Raw genomic sequence first — 19,586 nt, 5'->3', positions numbered from 1 at the left:
GCTGGTGCTACCCCCAAACATCTCATTTGCTCGAGTAACCAGTCTAAACCTTGCTGATTTGTTGATCTTCACAAGTTTAGAAGGGGGGACAGAGGAAGAGAGTGACAAACGTACCAGCGCACCATTTGACCACGACTGTCAAGTACTCATCCAACATGAGGCGAAGCCCCTGCACAATATTCAAACAACACCACTTGCAAATCCAGACTTTGAACTTTTTGTGGATGGTAGTAGATATGCCGATGAAACAGGCATATTTCACACCGGATTTGCGGTAGTAACCCTACATGAAGTCATAACCAGACAACCGCTACCTCCGCACATATCTGCCCAAGAAGCAGAACTTCTCGCCCTTATTTGGGCAATTGAGTTTCTGGAAGAACGAACAGCGAACATCTACACGGACTCCGCTTATGCACATGGCATTATGCACGATTTTGGCACTATCTGGCAGACTAGAGGATTCCTCACAGCCACAGGAAATCCCATCAGGCATGGAGCCTCAGTGAAAAAACTAATGGAAGTAGCCTTGAAACAAAAGCAGTTGGCAATCATAAAGGTTGCTGCCCACACCAAGGCTCAAACACCCGAGGCAAGGGGAAATCGCTTGGCCGATCAAACAGCAAAACAAGCCGCCTTACTCCCTTTGAAGGAGACGGAAACAGTGTCAACGACGGAGGAAAAAACGCAGAACCTCTCTGAGACACAGGAAAATGCCTCTGTGGAAGAAAGGGCCAGATGGCGGGCCAAGGGGGCACAAAAAGTGGAGGGGATTTGGCGCCTAAACGGACTTTCTGTCCTGCCACGCAGTTGATACCCTGCCATTTCCCAAATACTCCACTACCCTACGCATGGTAGCGAAAATTCAATCATGAACCAGATGCAACCCCATAGGGTAGCCCCCGGCTTCAGACAATACGCCTCCCAGAGAATAAAAGCTTGTCACATCTGTCAACAGCATAATCCAGGCCAGCTAATTAAAACCCTGCAAAGACACATGCCAAAGACGTTTGCCCCATTTCAAAGAGTACAAATAGACTATATCCAGCTGCCAAGACATGGCATCTACGAATTTGTACTTGTCTGTGTAGACCTCTTCTCAGGATGGCCAGATGTCTACCCTGTCAGCTCAGCCACGGCCAAAATCACAGCAAAGAAATTGGCCTGTGAGCTGGTACCCCGGTTTGGACTCCCTGAAGTCATAGAGTCAGACCGAGGTACTCATTTCACTGGACAAGTTTTCCAGAGCACTTGTGTCCTGTTAGGCATGCAGTCAGCCTTACACACGCCTTACCACCCACAGTCATCAGGGAAAGTGGAAAGGTTAAATGGAACTCTAAAGCTCAAACTAGCCAAGGCAGTGGAGGAGACTGGTAGACCATGGACAGAATGTCTCCCCATAGCTCTTTACTCTATAAGGAACACCCCGCAGGGAAAGCACAGGTTCTCACCTTTTGAAATACTGTTTGGAAGTGCCCCCAGATTAGGATGCTACTTCCCGCAGGAATTACACCTGCAATGTGATGGCCTAACATCTTATGTTGTCTCCCTGCAGCAGAGACTAACTGAAACCCACCAAAGGGTCTATTCTTTTCTGCTCGACCCTGATGCCGTTCCAGGAACCCTCTCCCTAAAGCCTGGTGACTGGCTCTACCTAAAGAAGCACGTGAGAAAGACCCTCGAGCCCCGATTCAAAGGACCTTTGACTGTCCAGCTGACCACACCGACCTCCGTAAAATTAGAGGGGAGATCGACATGGGTCCATGCCAGCCACTGCAAGAAGGCCTAATACTGCTGATAAGTATTTCTATGTGTACTTCCTTTCTGGGGCCTTCTACACCACGGCAGAATTCATTTGAGACCCACCATGAAGTGTTAGCTGAAAAACGTGGTCACAGACTGCTGGATATGTACACACACACCTGTGACAGCCTCCTCCATGCCTTACTTAGCCATACCAGTCCCAATAAACGTGGTGTTCCAATGGGGAGGCTGTTACAATAGACTATCTTGATGATCAAATTTTCGAGGTTCTCCGAGCATACAGAGACAATTAATCATTGTAACCAACCAACATACTTTGGTACTGGATTACCTCACAGCTGCCCAAGGGGGATGTGCCAAATAATAGGCCCTAGCTGTTGTCACTACATAGACCCAAAGGGAACCTTAAAAGCACAAGCCAGTTTAAATGAGATACAAAAGCTGAGAAAAAACATGATGAAGAGGTACTTAGGAGCTCAGATGCTTGGTGGAGCAATACCTTCTCAATGTTTAACCCTGCAAACTGGTTTAAGGGAATAGGAGGATGGTTCATGGGGATACTGCAATCAGTGTTCCAAGTGCTACTCTGTTTATTAGTTGCCTATGTAGTGTTTAAGTTGCTAATGGCTTTGTTTTCCTGCTGCTAAGAAGAAATGTAGATACAATGATTATTCAGCACCAATATGAAATTACTAATATGCTTTTTTCTCTGCTCTTTCCTCTAGAATCACCTTGGCGTATTATGATGTGACTCTTGTCTTGAGGTATGCAGGCTCACTACCCGGAGGACGGATGTGGATTTGCAGACTTCACACCCCCAGGCAACCCGAGGCTTGGACAGCATCTGGGGACCAGCCTGCTATTCCAGCTTCTCGATAGGACCCAGTCCCATCACGCACGCCAAAGGGGAGATTGTGAGGAAAGAGTTAACTTAAAATTGAATAGATGGACATTCATGTTGTTTTGTAAGATGAATAAACAAGCCCAGCTGCGCTATGACGCTGAGAGTGGATTCAAGGACTCTAGACGCTGAGACAGAGATAAGACCTGCGCCTAGTCTAAGACAATGAGAGTTGTGTTTTTATTGAGAAATGGAAAGTTACGCTTACGCCAAGAATCGAAACTCATTTATACTTTACCGAGGAACGAAAGTTATTCCTTTGTACACAGGAGGAATTTAAAAATGGATAGAGAAGTCGGGTTCAATACTGCGCTAAAACCATGAAGCCAGACGATATGATGGATTCTTTTCTTTATTTCATTTTCTTTATTTAGGACAGGTGATGTGCAGGAGGGGAGGTATGTCGCTGAGACTACTAAAATCAGTGATGTGACCTGGATGTAATGCTCCAGCATACTAGGTGCTGAGAGGGTTTAATTGCTTTTAACTGGGCCGGGTTTGTTGTGAACAGCTAAAGAGATGGGCGGGACGGCTGCTCCCCGTATTTCCCCCTCGGGGTGTGGTCCCAGAGGTAAAGGCCAGGCCTCTGGACACACTCATGGTTCTGTGCTTTCTGTGTTGGAGGCAGCAGTTCCTCCTCTCTGTGACTGGTGTGGAACCCCAAACTTTAGCGGGCTGAACCCGCAGTGCATGGACTTGATACATGAGGCTTTGTTTTCTTTTATGCCGGTAAGGCTGTTTTTCTTTTATTTTGTTCAGGCTGGTTTATGGAGCTAATAAACCGAGAAGCGTTCCTGTGTCTGCTTCATACTGGAGCGGAGTGAGTGGATCTACCACAAGTGGTGCAGAAGTGAGGGCAAGAATCCCAGGGAGTGTCTATTACTGCTACAGAGTAGCTGCATGTTCTGGGTGAAGGCAGCAACAAGCCAGGAAGCACGGTGAAACATGAGGACCTGATCAAGCACCTGGTGCAGGCCCAGCAGCAGCAGCAGCAAGCACAGCAGGAGACAAACAAGCTGTTGATACAACAGATGCAGCAACAGCAGCGGCAGATAGATGTCCTAGCCGATGTAATCCGTGGCAGGGCGACCAGTCCAGGTGATGACGCTAACGTCCGGAAGGCGGTAAGGCGAATTATGCAAAAGATGACCCCGGGGGATGATGTTGAGGCCTTCCTGACTGTGTTTGAGAGAGTTGCTGAACGAGAAAATCTCTCGCCGGAGGTGCTAGCGCCAGTGGGCGGAGGTGCTGGCGCCATATTTAAGTGGAGAGCTACAAAAGGCCTACTATGATCTTGGTTTACAGGACGCTAAGGCTGCTTTCACACTACGTTTTTTTAACATGCGTCATAAACAGTTTTTAATGCAAAAACGGATCCAGTGCGAATGCGTTTTCATTTCAATGCATTTGCAATGGACTCGCGTTAACATGCGTTCACCTGCATTTGCGTGTGTTATAGTCAGGATCCAGCGACTTGCAGTTTTTTAACTTTTTTCAAAAACGCTACTTGTAGCGGTTTTGAGCTGCGTCCAAATACTGCAAATTGCTGGATCCTGACTATACTGCACGCAAACGCATGTGAACGCTGGCATGCTGATAGACAGGATCCTGCTTGCTCTACTGAGCATGCCCAGAAACCAGCCTGGCGTGATCAGTCTCTCTCTCCCCCTCCCTCTCTCCCCTCCCTCTCTCCCCCCTCTCTCTCTCTCACCCCTCTCTCCCCCGCCTGACAGCGGTGGATGCTCGTAACCAAGGTAAATATCGGGTAACCAAGCAAAACGCTTCGCTTAGTTACCCAATGTTTACATTGGTTACGTGTGCAGGGAGCAGGCAGCCCGGTTCCTAGCAGCTGCGGACGCTCATAACCAAGGTAAATATCGGGTATCCAAGCAAAGCACTTCGCTTAGTTACCCGATGTTTACCTTGGTTACCAGCGTCCACAGCTGTCAGATGCCGGCTCCCAGTCTATCACGTTCAGTTCCCCTCACTCCCGATCACACGACTTCAATGCCCGCCCATAAACTTCAAGTGACAGGATCCTGCAAAATAACACATGCGTTTGCATGCGTTTTTCTTTGTAAAAACAGGATCCACTTCTACAGCAAAAAAACGTTCATGACGCATGTTAAAAAAACGTAGTGTGAAAGCAGCCTAAGGAGTATAACAAATTAAAAGCTGAAATTTTGGCACGCCTGGGTGTGACTATGACTGTCAGGGCTGATTCCTGGGAAGAGAGTGGGCGTCCACTGTATCCATGGGGATGCCAAGGACTACCCTGTGGCCACTGTGACTATAAAAACAACTTGTGGGTCGGAGTCTCATGAGGTTGGAGTGGTGAAAGAACTGTTGCACCCAGTAATAATAGGGTGAGACTTTGCTTTGTTCTGGGAGTTGTGGAGTAAAGGGGCGGAACCCTGCATCCGGTTTGAGCAGTGCGGCTAAATCCGGCTCTAAAACCTATGCAACGGATGCGGTGAAAAAAACGCATCCTTTGCATAAGTTTTTACATGCGGCCCGTCCGGTTTTTGCCGGTTGCGGCACGCTACTGAGCATGCGCAGTGCAAAAAACCGCATGTGGCGGCCGGATGCGATTTGCGTTTTTTTTTTTGCCGGACAAAAAAACGTGCCAGTCAACGTTCCATCTGGCCGCCGCATGGGCTAAACATGCCGCATCCGGCAAAAAACGGATGGAACGCAAGGCCATGCGCCACAATCCGGCACTAATGAAAGTCTATGCGGAAAAAACGCAACCGGCGGCAAAAAAAAACGGTTGCGTTTTTTCTGAAAAGAGCCAGATTGTGCCGCACATCAAACACGGGATGTGTGAAAGCAGTGTGGCGCCCTGGACAAGCCAGGACGTCACAGGTACTGCAACAACACACCCCACACCCCGGCTAGGCACACTGAAGTCAAAAAGAAAATCCTTGTTGCCTTCCTCCAGGGGCTGATGTCCACACCAGGGGGTGGGCCAGGCAGTTGGTCCCGCCCACTGAGGAGTTCATAGTCCTGGAGGCGGGAAAACAGATCAGTGGGAGTTCTGGAGTGAGAGAGTGAAGTGGTAGGAGAGGAGACTGACCGTGTCCGGGTGCGTGGCCCGGGCACATACAGCAAGGTTGGCAGACGGTGGTGACCGTCTGCAGGAGAGGCTGATTGGAGTGAACCGTAAGGACCGGGGACGGGCGGTGGCCCGACGGTACCGGATCGGGGAGCAAAGAGAAGCCAGCACCATTCGACAGGGCTTACGGACCCCGACCAGGCTAGGAGTCGCCGTAAAACCGGTCAAATCCATGAGCGAAGGGAACCTCTGGGGTTTCCCAGCAGTCAAGACCCGATTGAAGGCAACAGCTCAAACCGTGAAGGGAAACACAGTCACCGCCAAGGCTACAGTTCCCAGGGCCAGAGCCTGCGGGCAAAAGGGGCTCCTTCAGCATCCATCCAAGCTGGGGAGCGGGTTACCGGTGGGAAGCCATTGGAACCGTAAACACAACACAGGTGCAGGGAAAGGCAGTCACCATCAACCTACCGGGAGGAGAAACACCGCAGCCATCTGTGGGACCCGTCCATCCAGCCGTTTGTTTTACCGGAGACTTTGCATTCTTCATTGGCTGAGTGAGTACCACTGTGCCGTGCGGCACCGCGCTGCCCCCGCGACCCTGCACCTCACCAGGCCCCGTAACTCGCCTGCCATCCCTAAACCCTCACCGGGGCCCCGGGACAACCAACCCCCCTACCCACGGAGGGGAGAACCAACATCCAAGCTGCTCCCTGTCATCGCTCCCGGGATCCCCGTCCAGAGCAGCGGTGGTGTCACAATCTCACCACAACCGTGGGTGGCGTCACGGACAATATCCCTAAACCAAATTCCCCCTTTTCACTCACGGGCGAGGAACGCTGCTCGAGTCCCCGGGATCCGGCCCGTCGCTCGAGCCACCACCGAGCAGCAGCAGCCGGACCCGAGCAGTGGGTGAGCGCAGCATCCCCTCCTCCGTCCGCGACAGCAGCCTTAGTCCTCAATGATAAGACTTCATTTCATTTGGAGGTGGATGAGTTCCCCCTTTGTGTGTTGGTCGGCGATGAGGACGAGGCCGTATCCCAGGAGGTTAACATCCCGGAGTTGGCAGTTTCAGGAGGGAACTTTGGGACTGCTCAAATGAGGGACCTGACACTAAAGGGGGCATTTGAAAATGTGACTTCTATAAATGTATTGCCATGGATCTTGTGGGTCCCCTGGTAAAATCCGCTAGAGGGCACCAGTATATCTTAGTGATTCTGGACTATGCAACTCGATACCCTGAGGCAGTACTGTGGAGACACGGGGCTCAGTGGGTGCTCTTGTCCACTGAACCAGCCGCCTTTAGAAAGACAGCGTGGCTCAGGGCTCATCCCAACTGAACGCCGGCCTCCTTAACCGTGGGCGGAACACTATTCAGACAACACAGGGTGAAGGAACCACAATAATTAGACTTTATTGGATCCCCAAACAACTAACGGCACCTAACACATAACCAGCAAAACACACAAATGTAACAGGCAACAGAGTCTCACCCTTCCGCTGGCTCACCAGGGATTTAGAATGTCCATGCCTCAGAGCTTCCAGGGCTATTTACTCCAATCCAGCAGCACCCCGCTTTCAGCGGGCACCCACCGAGACTGGAATAACGCCAGATTTAGGAAGCTGGCTGAGGTCTGCAAAGTCTGTACCAGGTGACCGATTTGTCCCAACCTGGGTTTCCTCCTTAAGCAGTCTCTGGTTTTATGATTTAATCCTGGCAGCCGGAGTCGAAATCCCTAGACTGTGGATATGGTCTCCAATCGGAACCGGAGTCCCTAGATTGAAGCCACAGGGTATCCTGATCCTCTAGTCAGCTCCTAAGAGCTTAGACTGGATCCATCAGCATCCATCAACAACCCTGGTGGCTAAAAGAAATCCCTTTTATAGCCACAGCCTTCCACTTGGATACACTGCGTCCTCATCGATTGGTTGGACAAGATCGCCTCTCCCATTGGATGAATTTCAAGCTGCATGGACAATGTTCATCCAAATGATGTCTACAGAAAGACTGAGGGTATACATGTAGTCTGGAATGCACAGACTAGGCAATGGCTACTAAGGTAATTACATTAGCAATACACAACTACATTACAATGATTACTGAAAGGGTCTGGAGAAACAATAGGTAAGCAAACATGAGGGTCACCAGGTGGTTTCTAGCTCTCCAAGACTTTAACTTCCATGTAGAGCACAGGCCTGGGAAGTTCCATGGGAATGCAGATGCCCTGTCGAGGCTCCCCCTGTTAAGTGGTTGAAGGTGCCAAAACCCCCGGCTTTGGGCAGAGCGGGGGGGGATATGTGATATGATCACTGGTAAAGTGCAAGAGGGGAGGTATGTCGCTGAGACTACTAAAATCAGTGAAGTGACCCGGATGTAATGCGCCAGCATACTAGGTACTGAGAGGGTTAAATTACTTTTAACTGGGCCGGGTTTGTAGTGGACAGCTAAAGAGATGGGTGACACAGCTGTTCACCATATCTCCACCTCGGGGTGTGGTCCAAGAGGTAAAAGTCAGGCCTCTGGATACTCATTGTTCTGTGTTTTTCTGTGTTGGAGGAAGTGTGGCGCCCTGGACTAGCCAGGTCGTCACAGGTACTACAACACACACACCCCACCCCGAGACAGGCACATCAGCCAGACACAAAATACTTGTTGCCTCCCTCCAGGGGCTGATGTCCACAACAGGTGGGGTGGAGCCAGGCGGTTGGCCCCACCCACTGAGGAGTTCACAGTCCTGGAGGCGGGAAAATGAAGCAGATAGTGTTGAGCAGTGAAAGTGAGAGGAGCTACTGCTGGTGTCTGGGAGGCAGCCCAGGCACTGACAGCAAGGTTGGCAGACGGTGGTGGCCGTCTGCAGGAGAGGCGGATCAACGCGGAACCGTAGGACCGGGGTCGGGCGGTGGCCCGCCGGTACCGAACCGGGGAGCGAAGTGAAGCCAGCACACTCAGGCAGGGCCTGCGGACCCCGACCAGGCTTGGAGCCGCCATTAAAGGTCAAATCCGTCAGTGACCGGAACCCCAGGGGTTTCCTAACAGCCAAGACCCGATTGAAGGCAACCGTCCAACCAGCAAAAGGAAATACAGCTACCGCCACAGCTAGAGTTCCAAGGGCCAGAGCCTGCGGGCAAAAGGGCTCCTCCGGCACATATACACGCTGGGGAGCGGGTTACCGGTGGGAATCCATCGGGACCGAACATACACACAGGTGCAGGGAAATGCAGCCACCATCAACCGTCCGGGAGAGGCTACAGCAGCCGGCTGCGGGACCCGTCCATCCAGCCGTTTGGTTTACCAGAGACTTTGCGTACCTTTGTGGCTGATTGAGTACTACCGTGCCATCCGGCACCGCGCTGCGCAGTCTAAGCGACTCTGCACCTCCCCGACCCTGCCTCCCCGACACCTCACCGGGCCCCGGGACCACCAACCCCTACCCACGGAGGGGGAGAACAACATCCCAGCTGCTCCCTACCATCGCTCCCGGGATCCCCGTCACCAGCAGCGGTGGTGCCCCAACCTCACCACAACCCGTGGGTGGCGTCACGGACCAAATCCCCAAACTACCCCTTTCACTCACGGGCGAGAAGTGCCGCTCGAGTCCCCGGATCCGGCCCACCGCTCGAGCCGAGCAGCAGCAGCGCCGGACCCGAGCGTTAGCGAGCGCAGCGGCGGCGGCACCCTCCCCGCCCGCGACAACTTGGCGTGACAAACAGGATCTTACCGTTCTGCCGGCTAGTAGAAGTGCGCCTTGTGTCCCGCCGGCGGTGTCCGGCTGAAAAATTTCAGAATCCGCCATCTTGGGCGCGAAGATTTTCCCGCTCGAGCGTCTTCTCGAGCAGTGGAGGCGCGAAAGTCGAAGCCCCGCCCCTGAAGAGGAGGTGCTGAGAAAAGACCAAGGGGGGCGGAAACAAGATGTCTGATCCCGACGGAGCCGCTGGAGGAGTGGCGGTCGCAGCCGCAGCGGCGCCCGTGGATGGAAATGGGCCAGCCCGTGCTCTGGCCGCATGAGCAGGGGAGGCCGCGGCCCTTGCCATTGCTCAGGTGATGCCGTTCTCCTTGCCCTATGTGCCCGGAGCTACCTGGCTGCCGCAGTACGACGGGAAACCTGACGCTTTACAGGTCTTCCGGAAGAAGCTTAACCCGGTCCTAGAACTGTATCCCCTGACCGATAAGCAACGTGCAGCGGTAGTGCTGGGGCAGCTAACCGGCGAGGCTGAGCAGGAGGCGGAGACCTGGGCTGAGGGGGACCGCTCCTCTGTGGCCACCATCTTTGAGAAGCTGCAGATTGCCTTCCAGACCCGCGCCGAAGCCGAGCTGCGGATGCAGTTTTATCAATGTCGACAGCGGCCTGCAGATAGTATTAGAGACTATGCTCTGCGCCTGCAAACTTCCCTCCGTACACTGAAGCGGGTAGATACCATTAATGATGCGGACAGCAACAAAATGCTAGTTGAGCAGTTCGTGCAGGGGATGGGGTCCCCGGAGGACCGCAAGCAGCTCCGGCTGTGGGCTCTAGAACACCCTAATGTGGACTTTGCCGTGCTTAAAGAACGGGCCATCAAAGCTCTGCAGCCCCCAGCATCCGACGTCCCTGAAGCGGACCAATGGCCGGCTGAGATGGCTCCCATCATGGTAGCCCCTTCTCCCCAGCTCCCTCGGCACTTGCAGCCCCTGGCGGAACGATGGAGGAGCTGGCTGCCTAGGTCCGTCGCATGGATGGAGACCTCGCCAAGATCCTCGCCGCACTCCAGCCTCCGATGAGACCCAAGCCCCCGGGGAGGATGCAGCTCGCCGACAGCCCAGAGGACGTCCCCTGGATGCAGCGGAGAAGGGCCAATGACTCACGGTATGGACCTCCAATTTGTTACAGGTGCAGCAAGCCCGGCCACTACTCCCGACGGTGTCCGTTAAACGAGCAACTCCTGGGGCCAAGGGCCAATCCTCAGGAGTAGAACCCAGTGGCCGCACAGACTGGCGGGACCGGTACATCGGAGCCCGGCCCATCATCCCCCTGGCAGTGGACGGCATCCCGCTGATGGCACTCCTGGACACTGGATCCCAGGTAACCACGATACTGTACACACTGTATCAGCGGTATTGGGGCAATAATGAACTTGCCCCTCCAGACGGTAGCATGACACTGGTCGCAGCTAATGGACTCCCCTTAACCCAAGTGGGGTACAAACAAGTGGCCATGACCGTAGGACGGGCTGAACTGCAGCACCAGGGAATGATTGTGATAATGAATGAACCCAGCGATCATAACCCGAAGGTAGTGCTAGGGACTAATGTGATGGAACACTGCATGAGTGAGGTGCTGACTCTACTGCAGCAGCTGGTCGCCACCGCAGCAGGAGACCGACAGAGGGCTGTGCATCGTGAGATCCGGGCCTTGATGTATCGGCAGCAAGTGAACTCAACAGAAGGGGAGATTGGGGGAGTGAGAGTGATGGATGCGGCCCCTTTGATTGTGCCTCCCCGGAGTGAGATGATGATTTGGTCCTGGGCAGCGGTAGGTCCCCAGGGGCGGGATTACCCAGCCATGGTAGAGCCCATGCCCTCCGAACACTGGACCACAGTAATGGCCGCCCGAGGGGTGGTAGACGTCAAGAAAGGGAGAGTGCCCGTAAGGGTGTTAAACTGCGGGGAGGAGGAGGTTAGGCTTCCCCGATACACTACCCTCGCCAAGCTGCTTACTCTAGACCCCCACACCATCCAGGAGGCCGTTCTCCCGACCTCACCGCCTCCTGCCAGTCACCACCCATCCCAGGAGCGGTTAGATGAGTGGTGTCAAGAGTTACATGTAGGCACTGATGATACCCCCACACATCACAAAGAAGGGGTATACAGGGTGGTACAGGAGTACGAGCAGGTCTTCAGCAAACATTCACTAGATTTTGGGCGGATTAAAGGGGTCCAACACCACATCCCCACCGGCGAGCAACCCCCCATTAAAGAGAGATACAGACCTATCCCCCCTGCACACTACCAATGCGCCAAAGACATGTTGAGGAACATGAAGGAGGCGGGGGTTATTCGGGAGAGCTGCAGTCCCTGGGCCGCCCCACTGGGAAGAAGGATGACACCATGAGGATGTGTGTGGATTACCGGAAGATTAACCAGATAACGCATAAAGATGCCTATCCTCTGCCCCGTATTGAAGAGTCCCTGGCCGCACTAAGAACAGCTAACTACTTCTCTACCCTTGACCTCACCAGTGGGTACTGGCAGGTGGCCGTGGCGCCTGAAGACCGTGAGAAGACCGCCTTCGCTAAACCCATGGGACTCTGTGAGTTCAACAGCATGCTGTTCGGGCTGTGCAATGCCCCTGGAACCTTCCAACGGCTGATGGAATGCTGTCTGGGACATCTGAATTTTGAGACCGTCTTGCTGTACCTGGACGATGTAATTGTATACTCACAGACGTATGAAGCCCACCTGGAGCACCTAGCTGAGGTGTTCGCGTCTCTTGCCAAGTATGGGATGAAATTGAAGCCCTCCAAGTGCCATCTATTGAATCCCAGGGTGCAGTACCTCGGACATGTGGTGGGTGCAGAAGGCGTCGCCCCAGATCCCGAAAAGATCACTGCCATTCAGTATTGGCCGAGGCCGACCACGGTGAGGCAGTTCCTGGGCCTGGTGGGCTATTACCGCCGCTTCATTAAGGGATACACGAAGATGGCCGCCCCCATGCAAGACCTCCTCGTGGACAGACCAAGGGTGGTAGGTCCCCTGGAACACCGTTGGTGTGGGAAGAAAAGCATGAAGAGTCCTTCCGCCAGCTGAAGACGGCCTTGACCGGGGAAGAAATCCTGGCGTACCCCGACTACAGTCTTTCATTCATCCTCTACACCAATGCCAGTAACATAGGCTTGGGAGCAGTCTTATCCCAGGTCCAGGACGGAAGGGAGAAGGTGATCGCTTATGCTAGCCGGAAACTCCGACCTACGGAAAGGAACCCTGAGAACTACAGCTCTTTCAAGCTTGAGCTCTTAGCACTGGTGTGGGCCATCACCGAGCGATTCCGCCATTACCTAGCGGCAGCCAAGTTCACCGCTTATACGGACAATAACCCGCTAACCCATCTGGATACAGCTAAGTTGGGTGCATTGGAGCAGTGGTGGGTGGCCAGGTTGGCTAACTATGATTTCACCATCAAGTACCGAGCCGGCCGTAAAAATGCTAATGCAGACGCACTCTCCCAGATGCCCCACCTGTTGGGAGAGGGGCCGGACGAGGATGACCTCGAAGAAATCGAGTTGCCTGCGTTCCACCGGCCGCCAGCCGAGAAGTTGCATGTCCATCAACAACAAGTGAACTTAGATCCGCTGCCCAGCCAAGGGTGGCAGAAGAAGCCCAGGACCAGGCACCTGCTGTCCGCTTGGTCAAGACCCTGGTGGAACAAGGCTCCGCCGGAATAGACCCTGCCACCCCCGCCGAGGCCCAACGACTGTGGAGGGAACGAGCCCGGCTGTACCTGCACCAGGGGAAGCTGTATCGGGAATTGATCAACCCGAAGACCCACGAGAAGGTCCGCCAGCTGGTGATTCCCCAGACTAACGTGCCCACTGTCCTGCAGGCATACCATGACGGTGCCGGGCACTTTGGGTGTAAGAAGCTGGAGATGCTGTTGAGGGAGCTATTCTATTGGAGCGGGATGCGGGAGTCTGTGGAGGCCTGGTGCCGAGAATGTGGTCCCTGTGCACTGAGAAGAAGGGACGAGGCCAGCCAGAAGGCCCCTTTGCGCCCAATCATTACGCATCAGCCGCTGGAGCTGGTCGCCCTCGACCACGTGAAGCTCACCCCTAGCCGAAGTGGGTACACCTACGCTCTGACTATTGTAGACCACTTTTCAAGATTCATGGTCGTTGTCCCAATCAAGGACCTGACTGGCCGTTCCGCCGCTAGAGCATTCCACGCCTATTTCTGTCGACCGCACGGGTACCCGGAGAGGGCGCTTACCAACCGGGGCACGGCTTTTGAAGCGGAGGTGTTTCAAGAATTCTGCCAGTTGTACGGCTGCAAGAAAATTCGGACCACGCCTTACCATGCCCAGACCAATGGCATGTGTGAAAAGATGAACCATCTGGTCCTGGGTCTCCTCAAGACATTACCGCTAGAAGAGCGGAACCTGTGGCCAGAAAAGCTGCCTGACCTAGTCGATATGTACAAAAACATCCCTTCCAGCTCTACCAAATGTACACCGGCGTACCTGATGAGAGCTCGGCCCGGTCGGCTGCCAGTAGACCTAGAAATGGGTTTGGAAGCCCCAGAAGCCCTCCCTTCGACTGCTGGATGGGACACTCGGCGAAGGGCGCAGTACCGACAGGTCCAAGAATACGTAGAAAAGAACCTGTGCCGAAGTCGGGGACAGCAGGAGCAGTGCTGCAACAGGAAGGCCCCTGCGGGTCCCTTTCAGCATGGGGATGTAGTACTGAAGAGAAAGAGAAGAACCCATAAGCTGGATGATCAATGGGAGAAGACCCCGTATGTTATACAACCCACTGAATGGGAGAATGGGAAGGCCTACCAGATCAGTCGTGACCAGGGGAAGACTCTAGCCACGGTTTCCAGGGACCACCTGAAGAGGTGCCCACAACCGTTGAGGGTGGCAACTGAAGTCCCGACCCCCAGACCGGCTGGGGAGAAAGAAAAAGAGGTAATCCACACCATGATGGACGATTTCCCGGCAGACTGGCCTATGCAGAACGGCGCCGTGATTCTTCCAGTAATACTGTTCCCAGAACCCGTGGAGGAAAAAGAGATGGAAGTAGCCGCCAATGAACCAGTGCCCAGGGATGCACCTGTACCCAGTTCCCCTATGTCTCCGCCTGCCCCACATGATAGACGGGAAGAGGAACCAGTTGTTTCCTCTGCCCCACTGCCTGTCACCACTGACATTGGGCCCCGAAGGTCCACGCGCCCCAACCTAGGCCGACCGCCGCTTAGGTACAGGGAAACTACCATTTAGGGGTGTGATACGTTGAGTGTGTAAACAAATAGATGAATGATAAGACTATTCAAACCGAAGTTTTTACCTGATTGACACCGTGATTGATCCGGCCGTAGCCGGCAAGTTGTCCCCATAGGGACCCTTTGCTACCGTTGCATGAGGAACGCTTCCTGGACATGCCTGAGAACTTGCAGGGCACCCACGAACTTGTGGGATTGTAAAAAGGTTGGGGCATGCTTTCCGTTGCCGCCTCCGGAGAGGCTGATTTGGAGGATGGGCCTGGAGGAAAGAGATGGCCCAGGCCCGCCACTACTGCAATCGGTGGCGATACTCCGGGGGTCAGGGGTCCCCCATGGGGTCCCCTGAAATGACAGTCGTGTGCGAGACACCGTACCCGTTCCCGCTCAGGCAGCCTGGATCTGGACTGGGGTCAAGGGGTGCTGCCCCTTTTCTTAGGGGCAGCATCAGGGCCAGGTTGCTTGGGTGGGAGAGCGGAAGTCGTCTGTTTAATGTTAATAAAAGTGTAATATAATTGTTTTGCAACGTTCAAGTGTCCTTACAAGTATGCATATGTTGAAAAGTTTTAAATGTTATTTATCTTTTACAGTTAAAAAGAAAAAGAAAACCGGTGGTGGACGGGCAGCTCGCGGACGGTCTGCATTTAACCAAGGGGGAATGTGGCGCCCTGGACTAGCCAGGTCGTCACAGGTACTACAACACACCCCCCCACCCCGAGACAGGCACATCAGCCAGACACAAAATACTTGTTGCCTCCCTCCAGGGGCTGATGTCCACACCAGGTGGGGTGGAGCCAGGCGGATGGGGCCACCCACTGAAGAGTTCACAGTTCTAGAGGCGGGAAAAGGAAGCAGATAGTGTTGAGCAGTGAAAGTGAGAGGAGCTACTGCTGGTGTCTGGGAGGGAGCCCAGGCACTGACAGCAAGGTTGGCAGACGGAGTGAGTACTACCGTGCCATCCGGCACCGCGCTGCGCAGTCCAAGGGACCCTGCACCTCCCCGACCCTGCCTCCCCGACACCTCACCGGGCCCTGGGACCACCAACCCCTACCCAGGGGGAGAACAACATCCCAGCTGCTCCCTACGATCGCTCCCAGGATCCCCGTCACCAGCAGCGGTGGTGCCCCAACCTCACCACAACCCGTGGGTGGCGTCACGGACCCAATCCCCAAACCCAAACTACCCCTTTCACTCACGGGCGAGGAGCGCCGCTCGAGTCCCCGGATCCGGCCCACCGCTCGAGCCACCGAGCAGCAGCAGCAGCGCCGGACCCAAGCGTTAGCGAGTGCAGCGGCGGCGGCGCCCTCCCCGCCCGCGACAGAAGCAGTTCCTCCTCTCTGTGAACGGTGTGGAACCCCAAAGTTTAGCGGGCTGAACCCACAGTGTATGAATGTGATACATGAGTTTTTGTTTTCTTTTATGCCGGTAAGGCTAGTTTCACACTTGCGTTGTTTTCCTTCAGTTGCAATCCGCCATTTTGGAAAACAGCGGAATCTGTTAACGGATTCTGCTGCTTCCCATAGACTTGTATGGACGACAGATTGCGACTAATGGACCTGCGTTGCTTCTGCTGGCCGATGCTGCGTTGCTTCTGCTGGGCGGAAGAAACGCAGCATGTAATGTTTTTTGAGCAGCGGAATCCTTAGGATTTCTCAGCGCATGCTCTCTCTGGCTCCCTGCACACGTAACCAGGGTACACATCGGGTTACTAAGCAAAGCGGCTGACGGCCGGGTGATCAGCTAATCGTTCACAATAGTCTGCCGCCGGTAAAACTGTAAAGAAAAAAAAAAAGCAGATTCCGTTGTTTTGTACGATCCGTTGCATCCGTCACACAACGCAATGCAACGGATGCCGTTCAACGCAAGTGTGAAAGTAGCCTAAGGCTGTTTTTGTTTTCTTTTGTTCAGGCTGGTTTATGGAGTTAATAAACCGAGAAGCGTTCCTGTGTCTACCTCATACTGCAGCCGAGTGAGTGGATCTACCTCATACTGCAGCCGAGTGAGTGGATCTACCTCATACTGCAGCCGAGTGAGTGGATCTACCTCATACTGCAGTTGAGTGAGTGGATCTACCTCATACTGCAGCCGAGTGAGTGGATCTACCTCATACTGCAGCCGAGTGACTGGATCTACCTCATACTGCAGCCGAGTGAGTGGATCTACCTCATACTGCAGCCGAGTGAGTGGATCTACCTCATACTGCAGTTGAGTGAGTGGATCTACCTCATACTGCAGCCGAGTGAGTGGATCTACCTCATACTGCAGCCGAGTGAGTGGATCTACCTCATACTGCAGCCAAGTGACTGGATCTACCTCATACTGCAGCTGAGTGAGTGGATCTACCTCATACTGCAGCCGAGTGAGTGGATCTACCTCATACTGCAGCCGAGTGAGTGGATCTACCTCATACTGCAGCCGAGTGAGTGGATCTACCTCACACTGCAGCCGAGTGAGTGGATCTACCTCGCACTGCAGCCGAGTGAGTGGATCTACCTCATACTGCAGCCGAGAGAGTGGATCTACCTCATACTGCAGCCGAGTGAGTGGATCTACCTCATACTGCAGCCGAGTGACTGGATCTTCCTCATACTGCAGCCGAGTGAGTGGATCTACCTCATACTGCAGCCGAGTGAGTGGATCTACCTCATACTGCAGCCGAGTGACTGGATCTACCTCATACTGAAGCCGAGTGAGTGGATCTACCTCAAACTGCAGCCGAGTGACTGGATCTACCTCATACTGCAGCCGAGTGACTGGATCTACCTCATACTGCAGCCGAGTGAGTGGATCTACCTCATACTGCGGCCAAGTGAGTGGATCTACCTCATACTGCGGCCGAGTGAGTGGATCTACCTCATACTGCAGCCGAGTGAGTGGATCTACCTCATACTGCGGCCGAGTGACTGGATCTACCTCATACTGCGGCCGAGTGAGTGGATCTACCTCATACTGCAGCCGAGTGACTGGATCTACCTCAAACTGCAGCCGAGTGACTGGATCTACCTCATACTGCGGCCGAGTGACTGGATCTACCTCATACTGCAGCCGAGTGACTGGATCTACCTCATACTGCGGCCAAGTTACTGGATCTACCTCATACTGCGGCCAAGTGAGTGGATCTACCTCATACTGCGGCCGAGTGACTGGATCTACCTCATACTGCGGCCGAGTGACTGGATCTATCTCATACTGCGGCCGAGTGACTGGATCTACCTCATACTGCGGCCGAGTGACTGGATCTACCTCATACTGCGGCCTAGTGACTGGATCTACCTCATACTGCGGCCGAGTGACTGGATCTACCTCATACTGCGGCCGAGGGACTCGATCTAGCTCATACTGCAGCCGAGAGAGTGGATCTACCTCATACTGCGGCCGAGTGAGTGGATCTACCTCATACTGCAGCCGAGTGACTGGATCTACCTCATACTGCAGCCGAGTGACTGGATCTAACTCATACTGCAGCCGAGTAAGTGGATCTACCTCATACTGCAGCCGAGTGAGTGGATCTACCTCATACTGCGTCCGAGTGACTGGATCTACCTCATACTGCAGCCGAGTGACTGGATCTAACTCATACTGCAGCCGAGTGACTGGATCTAACTCATACTGCAGCCGAGTAAGTGGATCTACCTCATACTGCAGCCGAGTGACTGGATCTACCTCATACTGCAGCCGAGTGAGTGGATCTACCTCATACTGCGGCCGAGTGAGTGGATCTACCTCATACTGCGGCTGAGTGACTGGATCTACCTCATACTGCGGCCGAGTGACTGGATCTACCTCATACTGCAGCCGAGTGACTGGATCTACCTCATACTGCGGCCGAGTGACTGGATCTACCTCATACTGCGGCCGAGTGAGTGGATCTACCTCATACTGCGGCCGAGTGAGTGGATCTACCTCATACTGCGGCTGAGTGACTGGATCTACCTCATACTGCGGCCGAGTGACTGGATCTACCTCATACTGCGGCCGAGTGACTGGATCTACCTCATACTGCGGCCGAGTGAGTGGATCTACCTCATACTGCGGCTGAGTGACTGGATCTACCTCATACTGCGGCTGAGTGACTGGATCTACCTCATACTGCGGCCGAGTGACTGGATCTACCTCATACTGCGGCCAAGTTACTGGATCTACCTCATACTGCGGCTGAGTGAGTGGATCTACCTCATACTGCGGCCGAGTGAGTGGATCTACCTCATACTGCGGCCGAGTGAGTGGATCTACCTCATACTGCGGCCGAGTGAGTGGATCTACCTCATACTGCGGCCGAGTGAGTGGATCTACCTCATACTGCGGCCGAGTGAGTGGATCTACCTCATACTGCGGCCGAGTGACTGGATCTACCTCATACTGCGGCCGAGTGAGTGGATCTACCACAGGATTTACGCAGCTGCATGACTCTCCTGCTTTATGTTTAGTTTGTTCCTCAGGAGCTTTGTGCAGATTATGGACACATTAAAGGGAAAAGTCCGGGGAGGATTCCTCATGGGGGGATCCTGGAATTAAAGCAGGCGTGAGGACTTATGTATCCCCCGAGCTCTGCGGTCTGCTGCTGCTTCACCTGCCCCCGTTGGACCCGTCCCCCCAGTTGGCCCCGTCATGGCTGCACTCACCTGCAGAGAGAAGCTGAGCTCCAGCTCCGTCTCCATCACCCCACAGGGAGGAAGGACGTATTCATTAGAGCGCAGAACCCGCTTACATCCCTGGAGGAGAAAGACAAAGATCAGGGAGCCGTTCACTGACAGCCATCACCACCGTATAACGCGCCATTCACTGACAGCCATCACCACCGTATAACGCGCCATACACTGACAGCCATCACCGCCGTATAACACGCCATTCACTGACAGCCATCACCACCGTATAACGCGCCATACACTGACAGCCATCAC

General features: G+C 54.0%; 1 protein-coding gene across 1 annotated transcript in view; it reads right to left on the bottom strand.

Moving 5' to 3' along the window:
- The window catches only part of LOC142295829 (phosphofurin acidic cluster sorting protein 1-like), a 330,571-nt gene that overhangs the window by 217,245 nt on the left and 93,740 nt on the right, over nt 1-19,586 (bottom strand). Inside the window, exon 4 of the mRNA XM_075338917.1 lies at nt 19,308-19,397. Within this exon, the coding sequence (XP_075195032.1) occupies nt 19,308-19,397 (90 nt within the window). The remainder of the gene's footprint in view (nt 1-19,307; nt 19,398-19,586) is intronic.

This window comes from Anomaloglossus baeobatrachus, chromosome 3, assembly GCF_048569485.1.
Source record: "Anomaloglossus baeobatrachus isolate aAnoBae1 chromosome 3, aAnoBae1.hap1, whole genome shotgun sequence".
Classification (NCBI taxonomy): domain Eukaryota; kingdom Metazoa; phylum Chordata; class Amphibia; order Anura; family Aromobatidae; genus Anomaloglossus; species Anomaloglossus baeobatrachus.
This window is presented reverse-complemented; position numbering and strand designations above follow the sequence as displayed.